Raw genomic sequence first — 22,759 nt, 5'->3', positions numbered from 1 at the left:
TCACTGCTGTGTGTGTGCACTTGGATGGGTTAAATGCAGAGCACAAATTCCAAGTATGGGACACCATACTTGGCCACACGTCCTTTCCTTTCCTTTAATTTGTGTGTACGGTTAGCAAATGCTGCCCTCTAGTGGACACACAGAGCTTTAAACCAATCAAATATAATGAGAACATAGCGGTCGAGGTTTTGCCTGCTTATAAATGCCACAACATGCTGTGATCAACAGGCATCTGCCTCCACTGACATCCATTCAAAAATATCCATATTATAGTATACTGATTAAATGCTTTTGCAACAATACAAATATGTTACAATATTATGACAGATATACCAGTGGCCATTGTTTTCGGAAGGCTCTGAAAGAAGTGAAATGAGATGCATGTGGACTGAGTGCCCATGAGCAAGATTTTTAGATTATAATTTTGTTTTTGAAAGGCAACATGAAATCTGAAGAGATCCTATTTACTGACCCTATTTAAATAAATACCCTTGGTCTTTTTATGCTTATTGGGTCTCATCATTTACCATTATTCCACAGAACAAATTTTTTTGTTTGTTTTTGTGCAATGTATAGTACTGATGGTAGCTGATGTCAACCATCTTGTTTTCCAACCAACTGATGTATGGAGACCACTAATCAATTCCCTAATCAAATCAAGTCTCGCCCTACATTGTTTTTCCCAATGAATATCCTGCTATTCTCGGAAATACTTCTCTGCTGACATAAAACAAGTCCAAACAAACAGCGAAAATACTATTCCTAGATTTTCCCGTTTTGAAGGAAAAGTGTGTCTTAGTTCTCCATTAAATAGAATAGCCACCATGACGCTAATGTGTTTTGGGCTCTGCTTTCTAGCCCAAAGTCAATGGCTAATATGTCAGTTTAATGTGTTAATTTTGTGTGGTTATTAAAAGAAAAAGTAAAACAAGGGGGCGGGGGGGTACTTTTTTACGTTCAGCAATAGTTCATTTTAAAATGTTTATACTGTTCTCTTTAAGCAGAACGAACCAGGCACGTGACGTATCAATTTTCTGAAGCCATAGTTTTAGGTGAACTATTCCTTTTATACTACCCATTATTTGTCATCCGAGTACAACAACTGCCCCATTTTCTCTCAAAAAGAGACAAAATATAGCCTGCAGGGGTCCATGAAAACATTACCTCAAAATTTATATGCTTCTGGAAGCTCCTCAGCGCTAAATAAACTAAATACTAGAAGCACTTCAACAGACACAAGATGGCAGCACTAACAATGTTCCTGTCTAGTTCAAACTGATGTTATTCAGTCTTCTCATGTGTAATAAAAAGATAACCAGGAAAATATTTAGTCAAGACTACAGCCGAAGTAATCTTTGTAGGATTGCATAGGTGCTCTATCTTACAGACATCATCTTAGGAAGGAGACAGTAATGCATTTTGAAGTAAAACAGGTAAGACCTGTAATTGGTGATGTAGGTTTCTAAACAAAGGCAGTAGGTACATATACAATGGTGTTTTGAAGATTTTTTTTCTTAGAAATGGAAAGCTGCTCTGATTCATGTACATGCTTGTCAGCATGCATGAGGATGAGCACAGATAGTTTGAAAACAATAAACAAATTGAAGCCTAAACTTACAAGGGTCAATAACAAAGTGTTAAAAGACAAAAAAGAACAACCTTCAAAAATGTGATTTAAAACATGTACATTCATTTGATTCTAAAAATCTATTCATTAAAAAAATGTCAACAAAGATTTACATTTAAATGTCTTTTTAGCTTAAAAACATTTGAAGTTAACATTTTCTTTGTACCTTCCTTACATAAAATTTCATATATATTGTGCAGAATGACTCAGATCTTAGTTCGGTTTAGTTTTTTTAAATTAAAACATAATTACAATATTTTTGCCAAACAAATAGGCTTTATTTTCATGAATTTTGTCTGCCAGGCATGATGTAACAGAAATAGTACATATTTTTACTTCTGCATTCTGACTTAAACCGGAGTAAAACAGATCAATGGAAAGGGGAAATAAATGCATGGTGGGACTTGATTCTATCCATTGGTTGAAAATTGGATGGATTTATTTGTTTATGTTTTAATGCCATATCAGCAACAATGGCTATATAATTAATGGCAACATTAACGGTATCATTTCAATGCATTATTTTCAATAATACAACATTTTCTTAAGACGCAATTACTATACAAAAACTTACAAGTAACAACAATAGTACTGATAAAAATCATATACAATCTTTCAATTTAATTTAATGATAAAATTCTAAAATTATTCCAGGTGAGACCTTTTTTTTTAGTCTTTTAGTATATTTTCTGAGTAAAAATGTTGTCTAATATCTTTTAAAATTGGCCATTCTATTAAAATACGCTTTACAATCAAAAAATTCTTACACAAGTCACCAACTGGTTTCTCTTTATAATTGGATGAAGGCAGATCTGAATGTGAGCTTACAGTGGATTGTACGAAAAGGGCAGAGTTAGGAGTAAATGAAATGATTTGAGAAATTCGGCATACGTCACCACAGAGAAGACTTATGTTTCACAGGAAGATCCATGACATTGATTAAAAATAATGAAGCCAAATAAATTAAAAATAAATAAACAATTAAACATGCATGAATTAATCGGTCACAAAAATACCAGTAACATAAATTCAGAAAATTTCCATTTTATGTCATTTTTAAACACGTTCATTCAAAGAAAAGACGAGTCACTGCATTTATGAGTTGAATTTTTAAAGTATTTTTGAAGTGTCACGCCACTAACCAACAAAATAAGACCAAAAGTGCAGGTGACTATCCTGATACATCACTGATAATCACCATCATATAGGCTTTCACAACACAAAAGTACAAAGGGCTATATCCACAAGCCAAAATTCAGACTAATTCTGGAGGTCTTTTTGCAAGCTCCGCAAGGCCCCAGAGGCATCTTCATCTAATAAATGGAAAAAGCCACCCATGTCAATGACACCCATCTTACTCTACATTGCTGTTATGATAGTGCTTCCAGGTAAATACAGGCTGGGCCCAATGCCAGCTGGAAAGGCCAACAACAGGAAACAGGAAGGGTCTAAACTGTGATTGATGTCACAATCAGAGGACTGGGAGGAAGAGGTAGTCCCATGCCTGAAACGCACCAGAGACAGGCTGGCGCACAATTAAAGCAAGCGGCACCTGTTTGTTCTAAGATAAAGGTAAGGGAAAGTGGAAAAATCATATCATAGATGTAAGGTCTGAAAGACACAAGCAACTTCAAGTTGACAACTTGCTTGGCAAATGTTTAAGACTCAAAAAAGTTTAAAGGGGTATGATTAAAGGTCAAGATTCGCTGTGGAAATGCTGATTCCCTGTAACCTACAAATATTTTCAGCCATTATCCAGTTAAAGGAATATTCTAGGTTCAAGTTAAGGTCAATTATGCAAAGATACATGCAAAGTTTGGGTACATGCAAAACTTGAACATTCCCCCTCTGCTACACTGCACTGTAGCGGATTCCTGTGGATAGCATCATGCCAAGAAGATGCTGTGCTCTGCACTATGAAGGTAAACACGATCCTTCTTTGCAGCAAAGATTTTCAGCCTTGTTTGGCATTTTGATACAGTTCCTACACGTGCACCTAAATAAATTCGTCAAGTAATTTGACTGTGACGCGCAGCGCTGGTAGTAACTGATTACATTTAATCTGGATTACATAATCAGATTCCAAAAATTAAGTACTTGTAATTAGAGTAAATTACATTTTTATGCATTACGTGATTACATATTATTCACACTGTGGAGGCTATCCTATAATCCTCGGCATGGATGGCATGGTGTTCTCAACACGTAGCAGAAAGATCCCAAATCCAGTCATTAGCTCTCTTTGGGTGAAGTTCCCGTTTATTATAAAAGTAGAAAAAGGGTATTTTACATAAAATGGTACTTCACCCAGTGTTAATAAAATGCTGTTGTGCTGTCGGTGGAATGGGTGCTCACGGCTACGTGTTGAGAACACCATGCCATCCATGCCGAGGCTTATAGGATAGCCTCCACAACGCAAGAACCGTGTGTTCCCCACCATCCACACCTTTCCCTAACTAATTGCCACACCTGTAAATATACCCAACTCCCAGTGACGTGCCACTCAGTGCAATACTTCCCCAAGTGGCTAGAATGAGTAATAGCTAAATTAACCCATCTAAAAGGTGAATATAAATGGCTCCTACACACACAATAGCAATAAATTATTCATAATTCATTGATTCTCCCTAATTTCTTTTTTCATCTTTGGAATTTTCCTTTCTAAAATAGCCTACTGATTATATACTTATTATATATGTATAAATAGTCCAGTCTTGTGGACATTCACACAAAGATCAGTCATTAGTCGGGTGGCAACAGCATTTGACCACTGGATTTACAAAAATCATTTCAGGTTTAAGAAGGGTTTCAACATTGCATCAACTGATGAACACATTCATTTTTAAATGAATTATTACTCTGTAGGTTTTTTAACAACGTATAATTAATTATAACTAATTAAAATGCACATATTCACGTTAGTTACTTGTAATGCAGGCATTCTAAAACTTTTTGTCATCTAAAACTTATTCACCAAATATATTTGCTTTAAGCAGGGCTACCCCTGAGATTTTTAAATATTTCAATAACTAAGAATCACATTTGCATGTTCATGGTTTCTTTGATGTTGATTAATGATCACATGGCATGCAAGTAAATACAAATATTTCATCTTTTTTAGTGTTTTATTTCAAAACAGAGACTATAGAAATACAAAGACGGTTCACTGCTATACTTATGAATGGCAGAAACTGCAACGCGCAATATGGAGGAATAGTCCCACCTTCTAAATGAAAGAGCCAAATTTCCCATAGAAACATGACTAGACCAGCCAATCCACATGCGCAGTCTTAAGCACGTTATGACTCCGCAGGCGCATTGGCTTGTCTAGCCTGAAGAATAAGCTTTTTTTTTGTAAATTACAATGAATGGAACAAGTTTTCTTACTCTTTGCATTTTTTACATCATTATGGTACAAGATAATACTATTTAAATCAATGTGATAAACGAGTTAAATCAAAAGTAATCTAAAAGTAATCTGATTATATTACCTAAAATGTGTAATGTAATGGATTACAATGTTTGTCATGTAATCTGGAATCAGTAACGGATTACAATTTGTAAGTAATCTACCCAGCTACCCAAGTGCCATAAACAATATTGACTTTTACCACTGAGAAAGGCCCTGCTCCAGTCGTGTTTGCGATTGACTTTCTGGTTCATCAGCAACTCTGGACGCTTCCTCGTTGGACTCAGGCTCGAATTGATAAGGTAAAATTGAAGCCATGTTGTCTGCTCATGCACCATATAAAATCTTCAATACTTGATAAACCGTAATCCAGTAATAGTGATGGGTGTTCCGTTCCGTTTCTGCAGTAGACCAATCACAACAGACTGGGTTATCGGTAGGGTTGGGTACCGTTCACATTTGAACCGGTACGGTACCGGTATCGGTACCTGAAATTCGGTACCGGCACCCAACGGTACCTTTTTCCGGTACTTTACTCTCTGTGTAATAACAAAAACATTTATTTCAGTGAAAAAATAAGTCCAAAACACTCAATTTCAACATTTTGAACAATAGGGCCCTACTATTTTTTTTTTTCTTCCAGAAATTCTTGTTTGTTTTATTTTTTTCTGATAATCAAATGAAGGCATGAAACATTTATTTTTAATCAAATTAAAATCAAACCCTTTTATTTTTTGGCAAACAAACAAAGGTTAACAAAGGCAAAATTGTGTGAATATTCCTTAAAAAATGTTTTAATAATAATTGTATTTTTTCTACAATTAAGTGGTTAATGTAGTTGTAATAATTATTTTTATCATTAAATTGGTTTTATTTAAATTTGACAGTAAACAGAATATATAAAGACGTACATTATACTGTACAAAAGTAATACAAGAGCAATATATTTGTTACATGTTAAACTGCACTTTTATTTTGACAGGTTGCCGTGAAGTTTCTGTGTGTACAGTATAATATGATGCTAGTTTTCTCAAATGAAACTGTAAAATTCTCATGAAGTGACTCTCACGGCCTGTAAGATCATGTCGTCATGTAGAGATGCAAAGGCCGAAAATTCACATGTGCTTCAGTATTTGTGTAGTAAACAACACCATTCATACACACCGAGGCTACCGGAACATGCAGGATTCATATTTAAACCTTTTTTTTGCGTTTTAATATTCAGATACACTAGTTCATATCGCGATACAAAATAAGTGACAGACCTTCTTTTATTACGAATTACGAATTCCGTTGCATTCCGCGCTATAGAGTAAATTCCGTTTTTATGAATGGACTTCACCATCCTGCCCGCGTTTTCACGGAAACCATATGACCCTAGAAATGTAAGCACACTTCAGAACATTTCGGTTTGCCCTGTGTTGTGTTTTAAAGAGTTGCAATGGTGACATCTGACTGCTTTAGCCTAGATTTAAACTGCTGATTTTGTCTGGCCTGAGGAGAATGACACTATTTCGACAAACTATTTCCTCGTCTAAATACTGTAAAGCTGATATAAAGCCACCCAGCTTTATATCAAGCTGATGTAAAGCTGCTTTGACACAATTTGCATTGTTAAAAGCGCTGTACAAATAATAGTGACTTGACTTGACATCATGTCACAGGGTCTCTCTCTGTCTCTCGTATGCGCCCAAATGCGTTCTCAGGTACTGATATTTGGTACCGAATGATTTAATGTGAGTAGGTACTCGGTAGTACTGATGCAATTCAGTATGTACCCTTAAAAGTACAGAGTTCGGTACCCAACCCTGGTCATTGGACCAATCACCGCAGATTAGCGTCACGCAAAAGAGAGGCTTGGAAAAATGAATCGTTGAGCGCATGGTTTGGGAATCTTTGAGCAAATAAGGTAAATAAATACATAATATAAGACAATGAAAATGTTTTTTGACCTTGCATGCATGTTAACCTGTTGCTAGGGACTCCCAAAACCAAAATATAAACCTTTCATAATCCATAATAGGGCCACTTTAAATCGAACAGAAAACCTTTAAAAGACCCCAAAATGTTCAACATAGTATATATTCAACACAAAACTTAAAACAACTATAAAAATTATTTTAACAGCTTTACAGATCAAATTATACAAAGTTTCAACAAAAAACAAACAATTATGTAAATGCTTTTACAAAATTATAAATTTACGGTTTCTGCTTTTAAACCCAACATAACTGGCCTATTTCCTTGCAAGTTACTTATGGTAAGTGCCTCATCGTACCCTCAATTTTTAGTAAGGATTAAAAACTGGCTCAACAGTAAACTGAGAACTTTCACTTGGCCTCTCATGCTGATTCATTGAGGTGATTGGATACACTGTGAATATCTTCCAGATAGTGGAGTTCTGAGTCAATAGAGCGCATGGGGATTTGCACAGTATTAAAACTGCTGCAGGATAAAAGGAAGGGGCTCAACAATGCCCAGCTAAACTGGAGCTCCCCCCGCTGCTCCTGCACTGATGCCGTTAGGCTATAAATCTTCACTGTTTCCCCTCCTTCAACATTTAAACATACTGAATAACAGGCTCCAATCTCCAAACATCAGATAGAACACTTCAGATAACAACGCTATTCTCAGCCCTTAGGAACCATCAAACAATCACATCATCCACAAGGTCAAGCCATGCCCTAAATAACCGGTGATAGGGGATTTTATTTAGAATTTTTGAATAGTGAGCGACTGGCCAGTGAGTTATGGTCCCAGAATCTGGAATGGCCGGGGCAGCCTACAAACCCAGTGCACTGGGAGCTCATACAGGAAGTTTTGTTTTGTTTTCCCATTCTGTGATGATTTACACCCAGTTCCCACCTTTGATAGGCTGTATTTGGAGCGGTATCCTGTTTGGTCTGATGAGGTTTCCAATTCCCAGCAGCTCCTGGGTCCCACTAGCCATACTGGACTGTGGGATATTTCCCGCTCGAGAGGAACTCTGCAACCTGACTGCCACATCCTGGCTTATCAAAGCACGGAAGTGAAGCATGCAGAATACATGGATAGCGTCTCCATTCCAACACCGCCAGTCTCCAATGTGGGCCGCCGTCTGCCAGAGATGTCATCCAACCTCTCATTGTACCATACAGAATGAAGTGCAATGAGACCGGTTTTAAAATCATGACTAGTCTAGTACTGAAAAACAACACATATTGCTGGATGATTTCTTTCTCTATTCTCTGTAGGGATAAGTGATGATGGTCAACTAGTCATCTAACAACTGACTAGCTGGTTGACTTTGGCATGCTGTTTAATTGAACACAAGAATGCATGTTCTTTTAACACTCACATTAAACACATCTGATCAAAGATAGGTGACCACAAACCCAGCCTAAACATACAGGGCCTTAGGGTTCAGACCAGTTAATGTGCCTTTCTGACAACCCTCCGATTAGTTGAATTTGAATACATGTAGTTTGCACATTCTGAATTCTCTAAAACTGCAAACAAGACAAGAAGACTGTCGAGTCCAAGTCAAGACCGAGTCAATATGCTCCGGAGTCTAAGACCAAAATATGGTCTTGGTCCTTGAGTCCATATCAAAGGTCTTGGTCTTGTTGGACCATGCATGGACCATGAATACATGGACTTGAACTCAGACTGGACAATTCCAGTCAGACAAAAATTCTTCAGTCTGAGTTCAGGACCATATATTTATGGTCTTGGTTCTCAAGTCAGATAAGACCAAGACCTTGGAAAAAGATACCTTCATGGTCTTGTCGGACTTGAGACTTGTAGACCAAGACAAAGGCCATAAAAATATGGTCTTGGACTCAGAATTGGATACCAAGACCATAACCATATTTTTTATTATCTTAGGCTTGATAGCATGTGGACTCCCGAATAGTGCACTACTCTTCTAATCTCACTCCTGACTCTTGAATGAGCTGGTATCTACTACAACAATGTGTATCTTAATATGTAGCCTAGTGTATTATATGTTCCCTGAATATAAAAAAACCCCTAGATTTTGTGAAAAACTGAGGGCATTAGCATTTTCTGAGACACTCAAATGACCTTGTTTGGCACCAACAATCTTTTCACAGTCAAAGTCACTGAAATCACATTTCTGGCCCAGTCTGATGTTTGGGTTGGAAAACTGACCTGCTTAACCATGTCTGCATATTTTAGGTTGCATGCATTCTTTTGGATACAAACCGCTTTAACCTAGCCTATGAACTAAGGTCATTTAGTGTGCAAAAGTGACACTAAAAACCCTACCTAACTGGTTTCATACTGTAACCAGGTAAGCAAAGAGAACTCAAGCCTAAGGGTGGGTTCTCTACAAGGTTGCTTATCATTACATGCTTACATTCACTATTTTAGCAATCTGTCAATTTTTTGACAATTTTTCACCTTGGAGCATCCTGGGGCAAGTGTCTTGGTCAAGGGCACAGTGATGATAGTGTGTGGGGTTTGAACCTACAAGTTCTTATTTTTTCTAGCCTAGATCATAAAGAACTAGACACAAAAGTGCTCATGAATGATGAAAGAATGAGTATCTTTCAAAGATTTGATGCCACTGCATTTACCCTGTACCTTGTAAGCAACTTTGACTAATTCAAAACAAAGACCTGACCTTAATCCTGGATGCTGCATAAAGCTAGTCAATCAGACCTAAACTGTAGATTTTAGCCAGCGCTGATTATTTTTATGTGCAATATGCATCAGAGGATCAGTGAACGAGGTGTGGGTGGTCTGTGGCTGTGCCTTCAGTGGCTGAGACAGAAGAACAGGTGCATCGCCTGTGGGCTTCTGTGGTCTAACTGAAAGCTCTACTTTTTGCACTCAAGCAATGAAGCTTGTCATGGCCTTCGAATCAAATAGGGCTTGAGCCTGTTGAATAAACATGAGAGTCACTGTGACTAGTGACCTCAGAGCATCCATTAAGAGATCAGCCTGATAAACCGACTATTTAACACACCATTAGCACTGAAACTAGATAACACAGGGCACAAATGACCCACATTACAAAAGCCTAAAGACCTCTTTCAGCCCATGTATGTTTGTTTTTGAGGCTACGTAAAAGTTGACAAAATTAACTTTTAGCAGATATTCACATTTGGGTCATTCCGTGTCAAATCAACCAAATTTCGAAGGGGGTCAAAATGACAAATTTGAAGCCAATTTACGGGGGTGTAAAAATTACTTTAGAAAGCTGGCAGCATCATTATAAAGTATATATATTTTAGCAAAAGCTGTTGACTTTAGCAATATTTTTTTCATTATGCCACTGGTGACAGTACAGAAATGTCAAAAAGCACTTTTTGATCACATCATTGCCATATACCAGCCACATAAACACTTTAAACTAATAACATAAAATTATTCAAATAAGAAAATTAAAAGAGAGAAAATAAATAATAAACAAGTCCTGACTAAGCAGAGAGATGTTCTTCATGTTGATTTTATCAGTGGGAGATATGAGGTCAGATCATTTCAGGTCACCTCCTGACAAAACATAAAAGACAAAACTCTCATTATTAGCACTTTTTTGATACACAATGCACTAATGCTTTCTCCTGACTATAGGTTTGACTTAAGGATGTGGAGCAGAGATGGAGTTCCAGACTCCTGACATCTACAGAGACACCGACGAGGGGGACTAAGTACCTCCTACTGCAAGACGACCATACAGGAACTCAACCCTAAGGGAAGAACCCTAGATATGTAACATGATAGAGCACGTCATGAAGTTTCCAAACCCAGCTAGGAAATGCAAAGACGCCTGGAGAGGATGAGACTCGTTTTGCTCCACTGCCCCAATGACATACTGTGAGCAAAAGCCTCCGGGCAGAACCACCAGGCAGATAATCGATCAGGACGAGCCCAGTCTTCACCACCCGAGAATATAAACAGAGCTCAGGAGCTTCTGTGTCAAACCTCTCAAATTTTATCCAAGCTGTGATAGCTTGAAAATACACCAGGGCCACTCTAATTTTGGAGAGCCTGAGAGTTTTGGAAATCTAATACGCTTGAGCTAATTATAAAGCGTTTAGGAAGAGCAGAAAATGGACTCCGGTGTTATAGATTTGGAGTTCAATCGTAAGCACTGGCACTGCAAATGAGTGCAATGCTAAGACGGTCTTTAATGGCTTTATCCAATCAAGAGACGGATGCAGAGATGATTGTTTAAAGGGTTACTCAACCCCAAAAAGAAAATGTTCGCAACACATGGATACGCTGTTTTCGTTCAAATCAAAACGCAAATCAACGTAGAAGACGTATCCGTGTGGTGCGGCTGACACAGAACAGCGTACGCAGTTTGCGTCCAGCAGATACTCTTCAAAATAGCACTACGCTGAAACAGAAGAGACGAATTGTTGATTAAAGTCGTTATTTTTGTTTTCTTTAGGTACAACAAGTATTCTCATAGCTCCATAACGTTACGGTTGAACGACTGATGGCAGATGGACTATTTTGACGATGCTTTTCATACTTTTCTGGGCCTTGACAGTGTTATTTACTTGCCAGTCAATGGGACAGTCACAAGCCTCCCGGTTTTCATCCAAAATACCTTAAATTGTATTCCGAAGACGAACAAAGCTTTTATGGGTTTGGAACGACATGGGGGTAAGTGATTAATGACAAAATTTTCATTTTGGGGTGGAGTAACCCTTTAATCGCATCAGTGCATAATTTAGTCCAAAACCACAGGGCAACAAGTTTAACGTACACTCTAAAATACACTGGGTTTTTAACCCAAGGGCTGGGTAAATATAGGACAGAACACATTTGGGGTTGATTTAACCCAGCTAATGGGTTGATTAATTTTTATTATAATACTAGCTTTTTTTACTTTATGCATGAAATAATATTTACAGGTTAACTTAAATCCTCTAAACATTTATAAAATACTCCACAACCACTGCTTTACATGATAACTTCCTTTATTTCCCTTTATTTATCATTTACAGCATTGTTTATCTCGTTTTTATGTAAGCTATACATATTGCCTATTTAATCTCGTTTAACAAACATTAGAAGTAAAAATTAATCATTAAACATAAGTAATCGACCACTCTTTGTAATTCTGTTTCCACCATAACGACGCTAGCTCTCGTGCCCGAGCTGGAGTCATGTTCAGCGGGAACTGCTCACGGATAAGACCGCCGCCTTGCGTTTCACTCATAGCCAAAATGTACTGCAATTGCCTTCATAACCTGCCCAAAATCAAACAGTAAACAGCTCTGAGGACATATTTTAACATCCAAAGTATTTGTATTCTGTATCTTTATAAATATAATCGTTTATTTTATGCAAAGCGTGACTCTTCATCAGGCAATAAGACCGACGCGAGCGACATTCATTTACTGATTCACACCGCGCGCCTGTATGTTGCTCTGCATAAAATTGAACGATATACAGCACAGTAACAATTTTATCAATAAAATAAAATGTACACAAACCTGTATTTACCGAAAAATGCATCAATTCGATGGCGCTTAGAGCTGCTCTCTTCAGAAGACGATGCAAAATCCCCGCGATAAATAACTCAACCGCTGGGTTACGTCTGACCCAGGATCTGAGTAACACTAAAAAACTACCCAAACATTGGGTTGTTACATTTGACCCAGGGGCTGCGTAACACAAAAACTACCCAAACACTGAAAAAATAACCCAAAAAAAAAAAAGACCCAAAAGGCTCAACCCAGCATTTGGGTTAAACAAATAACCCAGGATTGTTTAGAGTGTAAGTTTGAGATTACAATAGAAGATCCTTCAAATCAGCCCAGCTAGTTAAGAACAACATTAGCACACAGCATCCCATCAAAAACCCAACATATGCTGAGCTGTTTTATCTCTATTAAAGGATTCAATCACAGGAAATCAAAAACATTTGAGTGCTTGCAGCAGCCAATAAAGTGTCTTTATAATAGTAAATCATTGGATCTTTACCTCTAGTCCCTAGTTCCTCATTGCATTGCCTGACTTGCTCTCTAGCTCCAACAGACAGCAGAGTTCACAACTACTGCTGTTGCTTTTGGCAGTTAAACTCAAACCAAGGCTTTAATGCTCACCAGGGTGAAAGTTAAACAAACAATTCAAACACAATGTTCCCGGACTCATATTTTCCATGAGCCAACATGATTTTTCACATAAAAATACAACCGTCAACTTACAATGAAACAAACACATAATAATTCTGACATTTTACCTTAATGGCTTTAACACGCTAGAATAGTCCAACAACAAATAGTCATTGCCTTCTGTCATGAAATGCAATAGAACAGCACTAACCATTAACATAAAATCCATTTGCCATTGATCCATTTTCACTCATGATATCCATGTCCACGAGCTATGATTATAAAAGTCCATTAAGTAAAACCAAAAGCTGCATTACTCTTTAGGATAAAGCGATTTCACATACTCTTAAAGAGGGGTGGGTGGTATGATGGGTGATGGAAACATGCCTGGTAGAGATTAGAGCTGTGACTAATGATTATTTAGAAGAAAAAAATGCAACAGCTCAAAGGTTTGGGATCAGTAAAACTTTTTTAAATGATTTTTCAGTCTCTTATGCACAGCAAAGTTGCATTTATTAGTAAAATATTAATATTGTAAAATATTATTACAATTTAAAATAAAATACAATTGTTTAGTATAATATATTGTAAAATAGAATTTATTCCTGTGATAGAAGCTGAATTTTCAGCATCATTACTCCAGTCCTCAGTGCCACACGACCCTTCAGAAATCATTTTAATATGCTGATTTACTGATCAAGAAATATTTGTTTTAATATCAATGTTTGTGATTGTCTGTAAAAACATTTGTGCTGCTTAATATTTTAGTGAAATATTCAATCATTTAAAATAGTATATCTTTTGCAACAATGTAAATGTCTTTACTGTTATTATTAAGCAATTAAATGTATCACTGCTAAATAAGAATATTATATGTATACATGTATGTATGTGTATATAAACATGACACTCGGTTTTGACATCACGGTTCAGTATGGTTTTGGTACAGCAGGAGGAGAAGAAAACTAAACTAAAAATTGTCTTTTTTTAATTAAACAATGGTTTACTGAACAAATTCCTCTTTCTTCAAATAAATTAAATTATTACAATATAATTAATTTTCTTAGGGATATTTACCTCAGCTTCAGCTCTAAACTAAAGTGAGCTCTTTTACATTACTATAAGGTTTCAATTTACAACAGAGCCTAAACTTAAATTTAATTACTATGCATTTTTAACTATAATAATCAACATTCAAATTAAAAAATTGTATGCAAACATGTAAATTGCACACACACTGTAGTTTTTAAATTACCTTCTAAATTATACAAATTCTCGTTGTTAAAATATAATAATTTACACAGTGGCTGACATAAATAAAATAATAATAAAAGATTTTTTTAAACATACATCTTATTCTCGTTTGGCTCTCAGCGAAGGCAGACGCTTTTTCTCTCCTCTCCTCCCCTTATCTTCCCTGCTTGCTTTCTCGTCTTGTCTATTGTCTAACACTTGAGAGACTCTTTCTGCACTGCTCTCCAAACCGAAAAATCATGGATTTGATCAACTGGTCTCTCAACGCAATTGACACCATATTCTCTACAAGAGCCCTGGGTTCGGGGGAGCCCAATTGTCCGGCCGGAACGTTCGCTACTGGTTACACGATGGACGCATGGGAGAGATGGCGGGTCGTGTGTCTGGCGGCTCTTTCCGTGGAGGACATTGAAGACATCTACCTATTCGGAACCATGATAACGGGTTTTCTGCTGATTGGATTAGGCTTTGCCCTGGGTTATCAGAGAATTCAGAAGACGGGAACAGCTGTCCAAAGCCTCACAAGGCTGCCCGTCATGATTGAAGCAGTGGGCAGAGCGGTCAGCACTGAGACTGAAACTATCAACCGCAATATGGATTCTATCACGGAGAAGCTCACGGCTTTGCTGAGAAAAATTGATGGATTTGGAGACCAGAATGGACAAAGAGAGTAGCTGTGAAATTGGTATGCAGCTGCTCTCACCAAGACCAAACAATTGCAATCTTATCTTCTTTCGGCTTCCCTAAACAACCAGAACTGCCTCGGACAAGGTCGTGCTGAAAACAACCCCCCGGAAGAGCACTGCAGTGAGACGCTCTTGCTTCCTGACCCCTCCCACAGACACCTGGTGATTGTCAACTCCGTCTCCTCGCTCCTTCATTTCCTTGCTCCCAGAGGAGTGTGACAGAACGCCGAACCCACAAAAGCAAGCAGCACCCCTTCTCCCCTTTTTGTTTTTGTGAAAAGTCTTCGCCCACCGAGATCTCCCCATGGTGGATTATTTGCGGGAGTTCTGCAGGCTCACCGCGGTGACGGTCTTCGATAACACCACCATCCTCTTGCTGTTCTGGCACGGGGCCAACTACTATCACCCCGTGAACCTCTGGAGAGCGTCCTGCCCTGGGCCAGAACCAGCCCGCCATCGTCCGCGGCTCCCTCCAGCCCGCCGTCTGCGGGGAACTCTACACCGCCGCTCCCGCAGCTCATTCAAGCTCGCCGACAATTAGTATGGTAAGCCTGCCAGCCGCGGCTCCCTCCAAGCCAGAGCCCGCTCCTCGGCAGCGCCCTCCAGAGCGCCCCCAAGTGCCCGATCGAGCGCCTACTTTCCCCAGGGAATTTTTTTGTTTGGGGGGGGGGGGGGGGGTAGTAGGGCTCCAGCTGTAGGGGCGGGGGCTAGGGCCGCAGCCTCGGAGGCGGACCCGCCATGGCCTCCTGAATCCCCGGATCCACCATGGACGCCCAAGCTTCCTGCTCCGCCATGGCCACCCGAGTCCCCTGACCTGCCTGAGCCCGAAAGTCCCCGAACTCTTGAGGCCTCCAGAGCACCCACCCCCCTTCCCCATTGGATGGTGTTTGGCGCAGGATGCACCTTTCGGGAGGGGGGAGTAACTGTCAGTTCTGGTTCACCATGTCTTGTGTTTCCCTCCCTCTTGTGCCCTTATTTGGTGTTTCCTGCTCCTGTCCCCATTCAGTTCTATTAGTCCCAGCTGTGTTTGTTAGTTCTTTATTAATTTCCAGGTGTGTCTCCTTAGGTCCCTCGTTTAGTCCCACATTATCCTGTGTTTATTAGCCCAGTGTTTCCAGTGTCCTGTGTTCGGCATTAAATGTCATCCCAGAGTTCCCGTGTGTTTGTACCTTCGTTTGTCTTGATTAAAACCTTCACAGAAGTTTACTCCTCGTCTCTCTCGCTCCTTCATTCCCTTGCTCTCAGAGGAGTGTGACAGTGACACGATGACATCAGTGGTTCAATCTTAATGTTATGAAGCTACAAGAATACTTTTTGTGCACAAAGAACTGTTGTTTCTTCAAAAATATCTTAATTTGTGTTCCAAAGATGAACGAAGGTCTTACGGGTTTGGAACGACATGAGGGTGAGTGCTTAATGACAGAATTTTCATTTTTGGGTGAACTATCCCTTTAATGGGATGCGCCTAAACCAGTTAACAAGCTGGAGAACTGGTTAAGCAATTTAAGCCATTTCGCTAACCAGCCTACATCTAAAATAACGCCTCCACCCCGTCAACCGCATGTCCTGTCTCCAAAACACTGCCTTCCAAAGACCCATGATTGGAAGTATGAACTTTTTATCTCATGAAATACAATTAGGCCTAATTATCTTAAATTAAAAAATAAAACATGCTTAACTGCCAAAAACTAGTAACCTGACATACTCTCTGCTGACGTCTGACCTCAGTCCCTCAGTTAACCATTAAAGAAAGCTTCCGCTTTGGCTGTAAATTAGCTCGGCTGTCCGTAAAATGAATAACATTTGAAAGGACTAAAAGAATACAACAGCTGTATGCAATCTGGCTTGATTTAATGAGAGGGACACCAAAAAAAAACGGCTGTTGGACAAATACTTGAATACATTATGATTCCTCTCACAAATTAACCATACAGAGTCAGGGAACAGAACACAATACAATAGGATCAATGTTGCGTCCATTCATTTCTAAATTTCTAAATCAGCAGAGCCTGGACCAAATCAGGCCAGATCCGTAATTAAACCAAGCTAAGATTCTGCACAGAATTCACTGTGTCCTTTAATAATGGAAAACCATGGGGACACCCAGAAGAATGAATTCAAACCTGAACAGTTAGAACTCAAAGCAAACATTAAAACCGTTGGGCATGGCTGGCCAGCACATAAAAAGTGTGAAGGAAACGCGCTGCTCTGGAAAAACATACCAGAAACGTAGATACAATGATGTGGTTGGCATGGAAACTACAAAGGCACAGATTTAAGCTCCACCCATTTCGGGGAGAGGGGAACCAACTGTGCATGGCATGAATCCCAAGAGCTGACAATGATAAAGCTTTCACTGATCATGCTAAAACCTTTTTTTTTCTAAGCAAACTGTTGATGAAAAGGGCATAAAGTCTGTTTACAGTTGTGTACAACCTGTTAACTACAAATATATGCTGGTGTGCATATGCGGTTTGTTTTAGTCCAACCCAGTTTCCACATTCTAGTGAAATAAAAATAGGTCTTCACCTCAAAAAGTACAAGACCCTTCAATTTTACAATGCATCAACTGAAGAAAAACCTGAGTGAGAAACAACATCCTCTTGTCCTTAAAAAGTGTGATTTGTCCGGACAAAAATACTTACATAATCAAGCATGCTCTTAATCCACACACTGCCAGCACTTCCAGGCTCTTTTCAGCTGTTTCTTGAGGAAATGGTTCTATTCTGAGAATCCTGACCAGAATATCCCAAAGGAAACACCCCTGTGACCTCGCTGCATATGTCCAAGTCAAGTATCAAAGCACTGAATGTGCGAGAAGTTTACTGGCACAGTAATTCAATACTGTCACACTGTGGAGCGGCACCAACACGACAGTACAGCATTCCCGTGAAACTGTTATTACCACTGAGTATTGTAGGCAAATTATATAACACGGATGGTGCAAAAAAGGACTTTGAAAATGGTCAACTGAGGCCAAATAAGCATGTATTAGATGATAAAAATGTATTAGATGTAATCTGAGACGACATGTCATCCCAGGTAAATTCATTCATGGAGTGATAACCACAACACAAGTGGCTGTTTATGTCACTATAATATCTACATGAAAAGAAATGTCATAAAAGGTAATTGTAGTCAATTTAAAATAGACTGTAACAAGGTCACATTAAAGGGTGTACATTTTGAAAACAAACAATAAGCTCCAAATGTAACCAGAACACACAAATATCTGTGATTAAAATGTGTTAGTGAATATGCAGATATCTAACTTTACCTATATCACTGATATATGTGACTTTAAATATAGGTCTCCCAAAAATAACCCATTTATGTCATCATTTACTGACCCTCAATTCTTCTGTACTGTAGTATATCTGATCAAATGTACATTATTATTATTCTTTAGCTTGGATTGAACAAATCATTTTTTGCTTAGATGGAACAGCAGCTACGATAATTATGTCTCTATTTGTTTCTGTTTCTGCCACGGGATTAACATCCCGTGGTAACTAGGAATGACAGAAGCTTCAGTCTGGATCCAACCCCTAAATGATCTGAGATGACCGAACACCTGAGAAAAGATAATGCCAACCCCTCAGAGGATTTCGGAGGATGCCAACGCTCAGACAACATATAGAATTACCAAATGACCACTGGAACCAGTTGAGCCCTTACAATCTGACTTTGCTGCAGTTGGAATTGAACTGCTGGTTTGTTTGGCCAGAGGAGAACTGGCCCCTGACTGAGCCAGGTTTTTTTCTCCATTCTGTCTCTGATGGAGTTTTGGTTCCTTGCCGCTGTCGCCTCTGGCTTGCTTAGTTGGGGACAATTCATTTCCAGCGATATCGTCAACCTTTTTTAATTTTACACTATTGACACACTATTTCCTTTTTTTGGATATTGTGCAGTTGCTTTGACAATTTACATTGTTAAAAGCGCTATATAAATAAAGGTGACTTGACTTCTGTAACCTATACTTTATTTCTTAAGAGGAACACAAAAGGAGATGCTTAACAGAGTGCCCAAGCTGCTCTTTTCCACAAAATGAAAGTGAAAGGGCACTAGTGTTGTCATGATATAAAGTCACAATTCTGAGAAGAATAGTGTGTGAGATAAGCTCGCAACTACCAGAAACCCCCTCCCAAAAAAACAGAATTATGATATTTAAAAAAAAATCTAATCTTATTCTGTGGCAGAAACAAACAAACAAACAAAACACAATTGCTTGATACAAACTCAGAAGTGAGATGCAAATTTAGAACTACAAAACAAAGTCAAAATTCTGTTTATATGATACAATTCTGTTTATATCTTGCAGTTCTGTTTAACAAGATGAAGCCGCACATAGCAGCCTCAGTGTTTTGCTCTCAAGTTTTTGTACTGTTTTTGTAAGTTTTTCCTGTTTTTTGTTTGTCAAACACGATCAGTTTTACCAGGAGTGAACTGCTGAACATTCGGCAGAACACACCACACGGTCTTCTACCGGATTTCGTTTATTCGGATGTTTTGCTGAACGTTGTAGTTGGCAGAGCAGCGGCGCTGTTCAGACACTTCAGGACGCGCAGATGGGGGAAGCGAGCCGGTGCGCTTGTGAAGCTTTGACAGTGCGGATTTAGAACGGTGTTGCCTAGCATCCATCTGGCGAATCTCCGTTCTCTACCCAATAAAACGGATGAACTCCTTCTGCTCTCCCGGATAAATAAGGATTTTCCACACTCAGTTTCTCTGTGTTTCATAGAAACCTGGCGGAATAATGCAACGCCTTACAGCGCTTTACGTCTGCCAAGCTTCCAGCTGTTTAGAGTGGACGGGGAAATTGCGTGGCAGTGGGACATGTTTCTATATCAACGAAAGGTGGTGTACAGACATTAGAGTGTTAAAGAAAATGTGCTGTCCAGATCTAGAAGCACTTTTCATTAACTGTAAACCTCTCTACTCGCCGCGGGAGTTTTGCTCGTTCATTCTCGTGCGTGTTTACATTCATCCGCAAGCGCACCTGAACTCAGCTTTACAGAAACTCGCTGATCAGATCAGATCACAAACACAGAACAACAACACCCGGACTCTGGTATTACCATTCTCGGGGACTTTAATAAAGCAAATCTCTCCCGTGAACCGCCAAAGTACAGACAGCATGTTACATGTCTCACCAGAGACAGTAATACATTGGATCATTGTTACACCACAATAAAGGTTGCATATCGCTAAGTCCCCAGAGCAGCTCTAGGACTCACTGACCACTGCCTGGTTCATCTTATACCGATTTACAGGCAAAAACTTAAATCTGCTAAACCTGCAGTAAAGACGGTAAAGAGATGGACTAACGAAACAGAGTGGGCATTACAAGCCTGTTTCGACCTCACTGATTGGAGTGTTTTTGAAGCCGCCATCTAGATGAGCTTACAGAGACTGTAACTTCATATGTCCGTTTCTGTGAGGATATATGCATCCCTACTAGGACTCATTTAACATTCAACAATGACAAGCCATGGTTCACAGCAAAACTCAGACATCTTCATCAGGCCAAAGAGGATGCCTACAGGAAGGGGGACAAAGTCTTGTACAATCAGGCCAGAAACACACTGAATAAGGAGATTAGAGTGGCTAAGAGGAACTATGCTAAAAAGCTAGAACACCATTTGCGAATTCCCTTCCTGCTTCAAACACTCCACCATCATCCCCGTCCCAAAGAAACCCAAGATAACAGGGCTTAATGACTACAGACCTGTTGGTTTAACATCTGTGGTCATGAAGTCTTTTGAGAGGTTGTTGTTGGCTTATCTGAAGGACATCACTGGACCCTTACTGGACCCCCTGCAATTTGCTTACTGAGCAAACAGGTCCATGGATGATGCAGTCAACATGGGACTGCACTTCATCCTGCAGCATCTGGACAGATCAGGGACTTGTGTCAGGATCCTGTTCGTGGACTTTAACTCCGCTTTCAACACCATCATCCCTAAACTCCTCCAGACTAAACTAACCCAGCTCTCTGTCCCTAGCTCTATCTGTCAGTGGATCACCAGCTTTCTGACAAATAGGCAACAGCTAGTGAGAATTGATAAATTCACATCCAACACCTGCACCATCAGCACCGGCGCCCCTCAGGGTTGGTCCTCTCCCCACTGCTCTTCTCCCTGTACACAAACAACTGCACATCTAAAGACCCCTCTGTCAAGCTCCTGAAGTTTGCGAATGACACTACAGTCATCGGCCTCATCCAGGACGGTGACGAGTCTGCCTACAGACAGGAGGTTAAAGAGCTGGCTGTCTGGTGCAGTTACAACAACCTGGAGCTCAACACACTCAAAACTGTGGAGATGATAGTGGACTTCAGGAGGAACCCCCCTGCACTCCCCCCACTCACCATCATGGACAGCACTGTGGTTGCAGCGGAGACATTCAGGTTCCTGGGCACCATCATCTCTCAGGACCTGAAGTGTGACACTCACATAGACTCCATTGTTAAAAAGGCCCAACAAAGGTTGTACTTCCTTCGCCAACTGAGGAAATTCAACTTGCCACAGGAGTTGCTCACACAGTTCTACTCAGCCATCATTGAATCTGTCCTGTGCACTTCAATAACTGTCTGATTTGGCTCAGCCACAAAATCGGAAATCAGAAGACTTCAGAGGACAGTTCGGTCTGCTGAAAGGATTATTGGTGCTCCCCTGCCCACCCTCCAAGAACTGTATACATGCAGAGTGAGAAAAAAGGGCTTAGAAAATCCCTCTGAATCCCTCACATCCATGCCATCTCCTTTTTGAACTTTGCCATCTGGTCGGGGCTAGCACCGAATACCAGGACAGTCAGGCACAAGAACAGTTTCTTTCCCCAGGCAATCTACCTCATGAACAGTTAAATGTTCTCCCACTGTGCAATAAAAATGTGCAATAACCTCATTTATTCATCATACTACATCCTAGTACATCCCTACATCTTATTTCTTATTTTTTATTCTATTTCTATTATATTTTGTCTATAGCACACCTGTATATACAACTTATTATTATTACTTTCATTTAATTTTATTGTGGTTTATTTATATTTATATATGTGTAATTTATTCACATCTTATTTTTTATTATCTGTGTGTTGTTGTTTTCTCTGTGTACTGGAAGCTGTGACACTAAAACAAATTCCTTGTATGTGCAAACATACTTGGCAATAAAGCGCTTTCTGATTCTGACTTTTTTCCTCTGAATCGCAAGAAACAAAGTCTGAATTGTGACAAAAAAGACAATATTTTTTATCCTGTGGTGAAAACAGGCTTCCATACCATTCACTTTCACTGTATGGGAAAGAGCAGCTTGGACATTCTGTTAGCTGTTTTTGTGTTCAGAGGTAGAAAGGAAGTCGTACAGGTTTTTGAAGGACATGAAGGTGAGTTAATAATGACAATTCTCGACGTTCTTAAATAAACTATCCCTTTTATACTTGCATAGTTTTGTTACCTGATCTCGGATAAGTGCAGCAGACTTAATACATGACCTTATCTTACAGCAAACTACTGTACATTACATCTAATGTGAAAATCATACAGATGTAACTTAACTGCATACTTGTTTACATTTTTCAGGCTGAACAAAAATAGCTAAAGGCTGAACAAAAATAGCCAAAAAGCATAAAAGAGATGGCCAAAATGGTTGGTATATCAGGAAAGAGCTTCTTTTAATAGTGCTCAGAACTGTTTTCTGAACAC

The 22,759-nt window shown here is 39.3% G+C and overlaps 1 protein-coding gene across 3 annotated transcripts in view; it reads right to left on the bottom strand.

Moving 5' to 3' along the window:
* Nucleotides 1-22,759, bottom strand: part of LOC306864368 (ADP-ribosylation factor-like protein 15) — a 53,996-nt gene that overhangs the window by 30,590 nt on the left and 647 nt on the right. Inside the window, exon 1 of one of the 3 annotated variants that reach the window (XM_079408361.1) lies at nucleotides 13,326-13,418. The exons of the other annotated variants lie outside the window; for them this stretch is intronic. Coding sequence (XP_079264487.1) covers nucleotides 13,326-13,358 — 33 coding nt within the window. The 5' untranslated portion in view covers nucleotides 13,359-13,418. Of the gene's footprint in view, nucleotides 1-13,325; nucleotides 13,419-22,759 lie in introns of those variants that run through there. 3 annotated transcript variants of the gene reach the window in all.

This window comes from Barbus barbus (assembly GCF_936440315.1).
Source record: "Barbus barbus genome assembly, chromosome: 45".
NCBI classification, from domain to species: domain Eukaryota; kingdom Metazoa; phylum Chordata; class Actinopteri; order Cypriniformes; family Cyprinidae; genus Barbus; species Barbus barbus.
The sequence above is the reverse complement of the archived record's forward strand: the minus strand, read 5'-3'. Positions and strand labels throughout refer to the sequence as shown.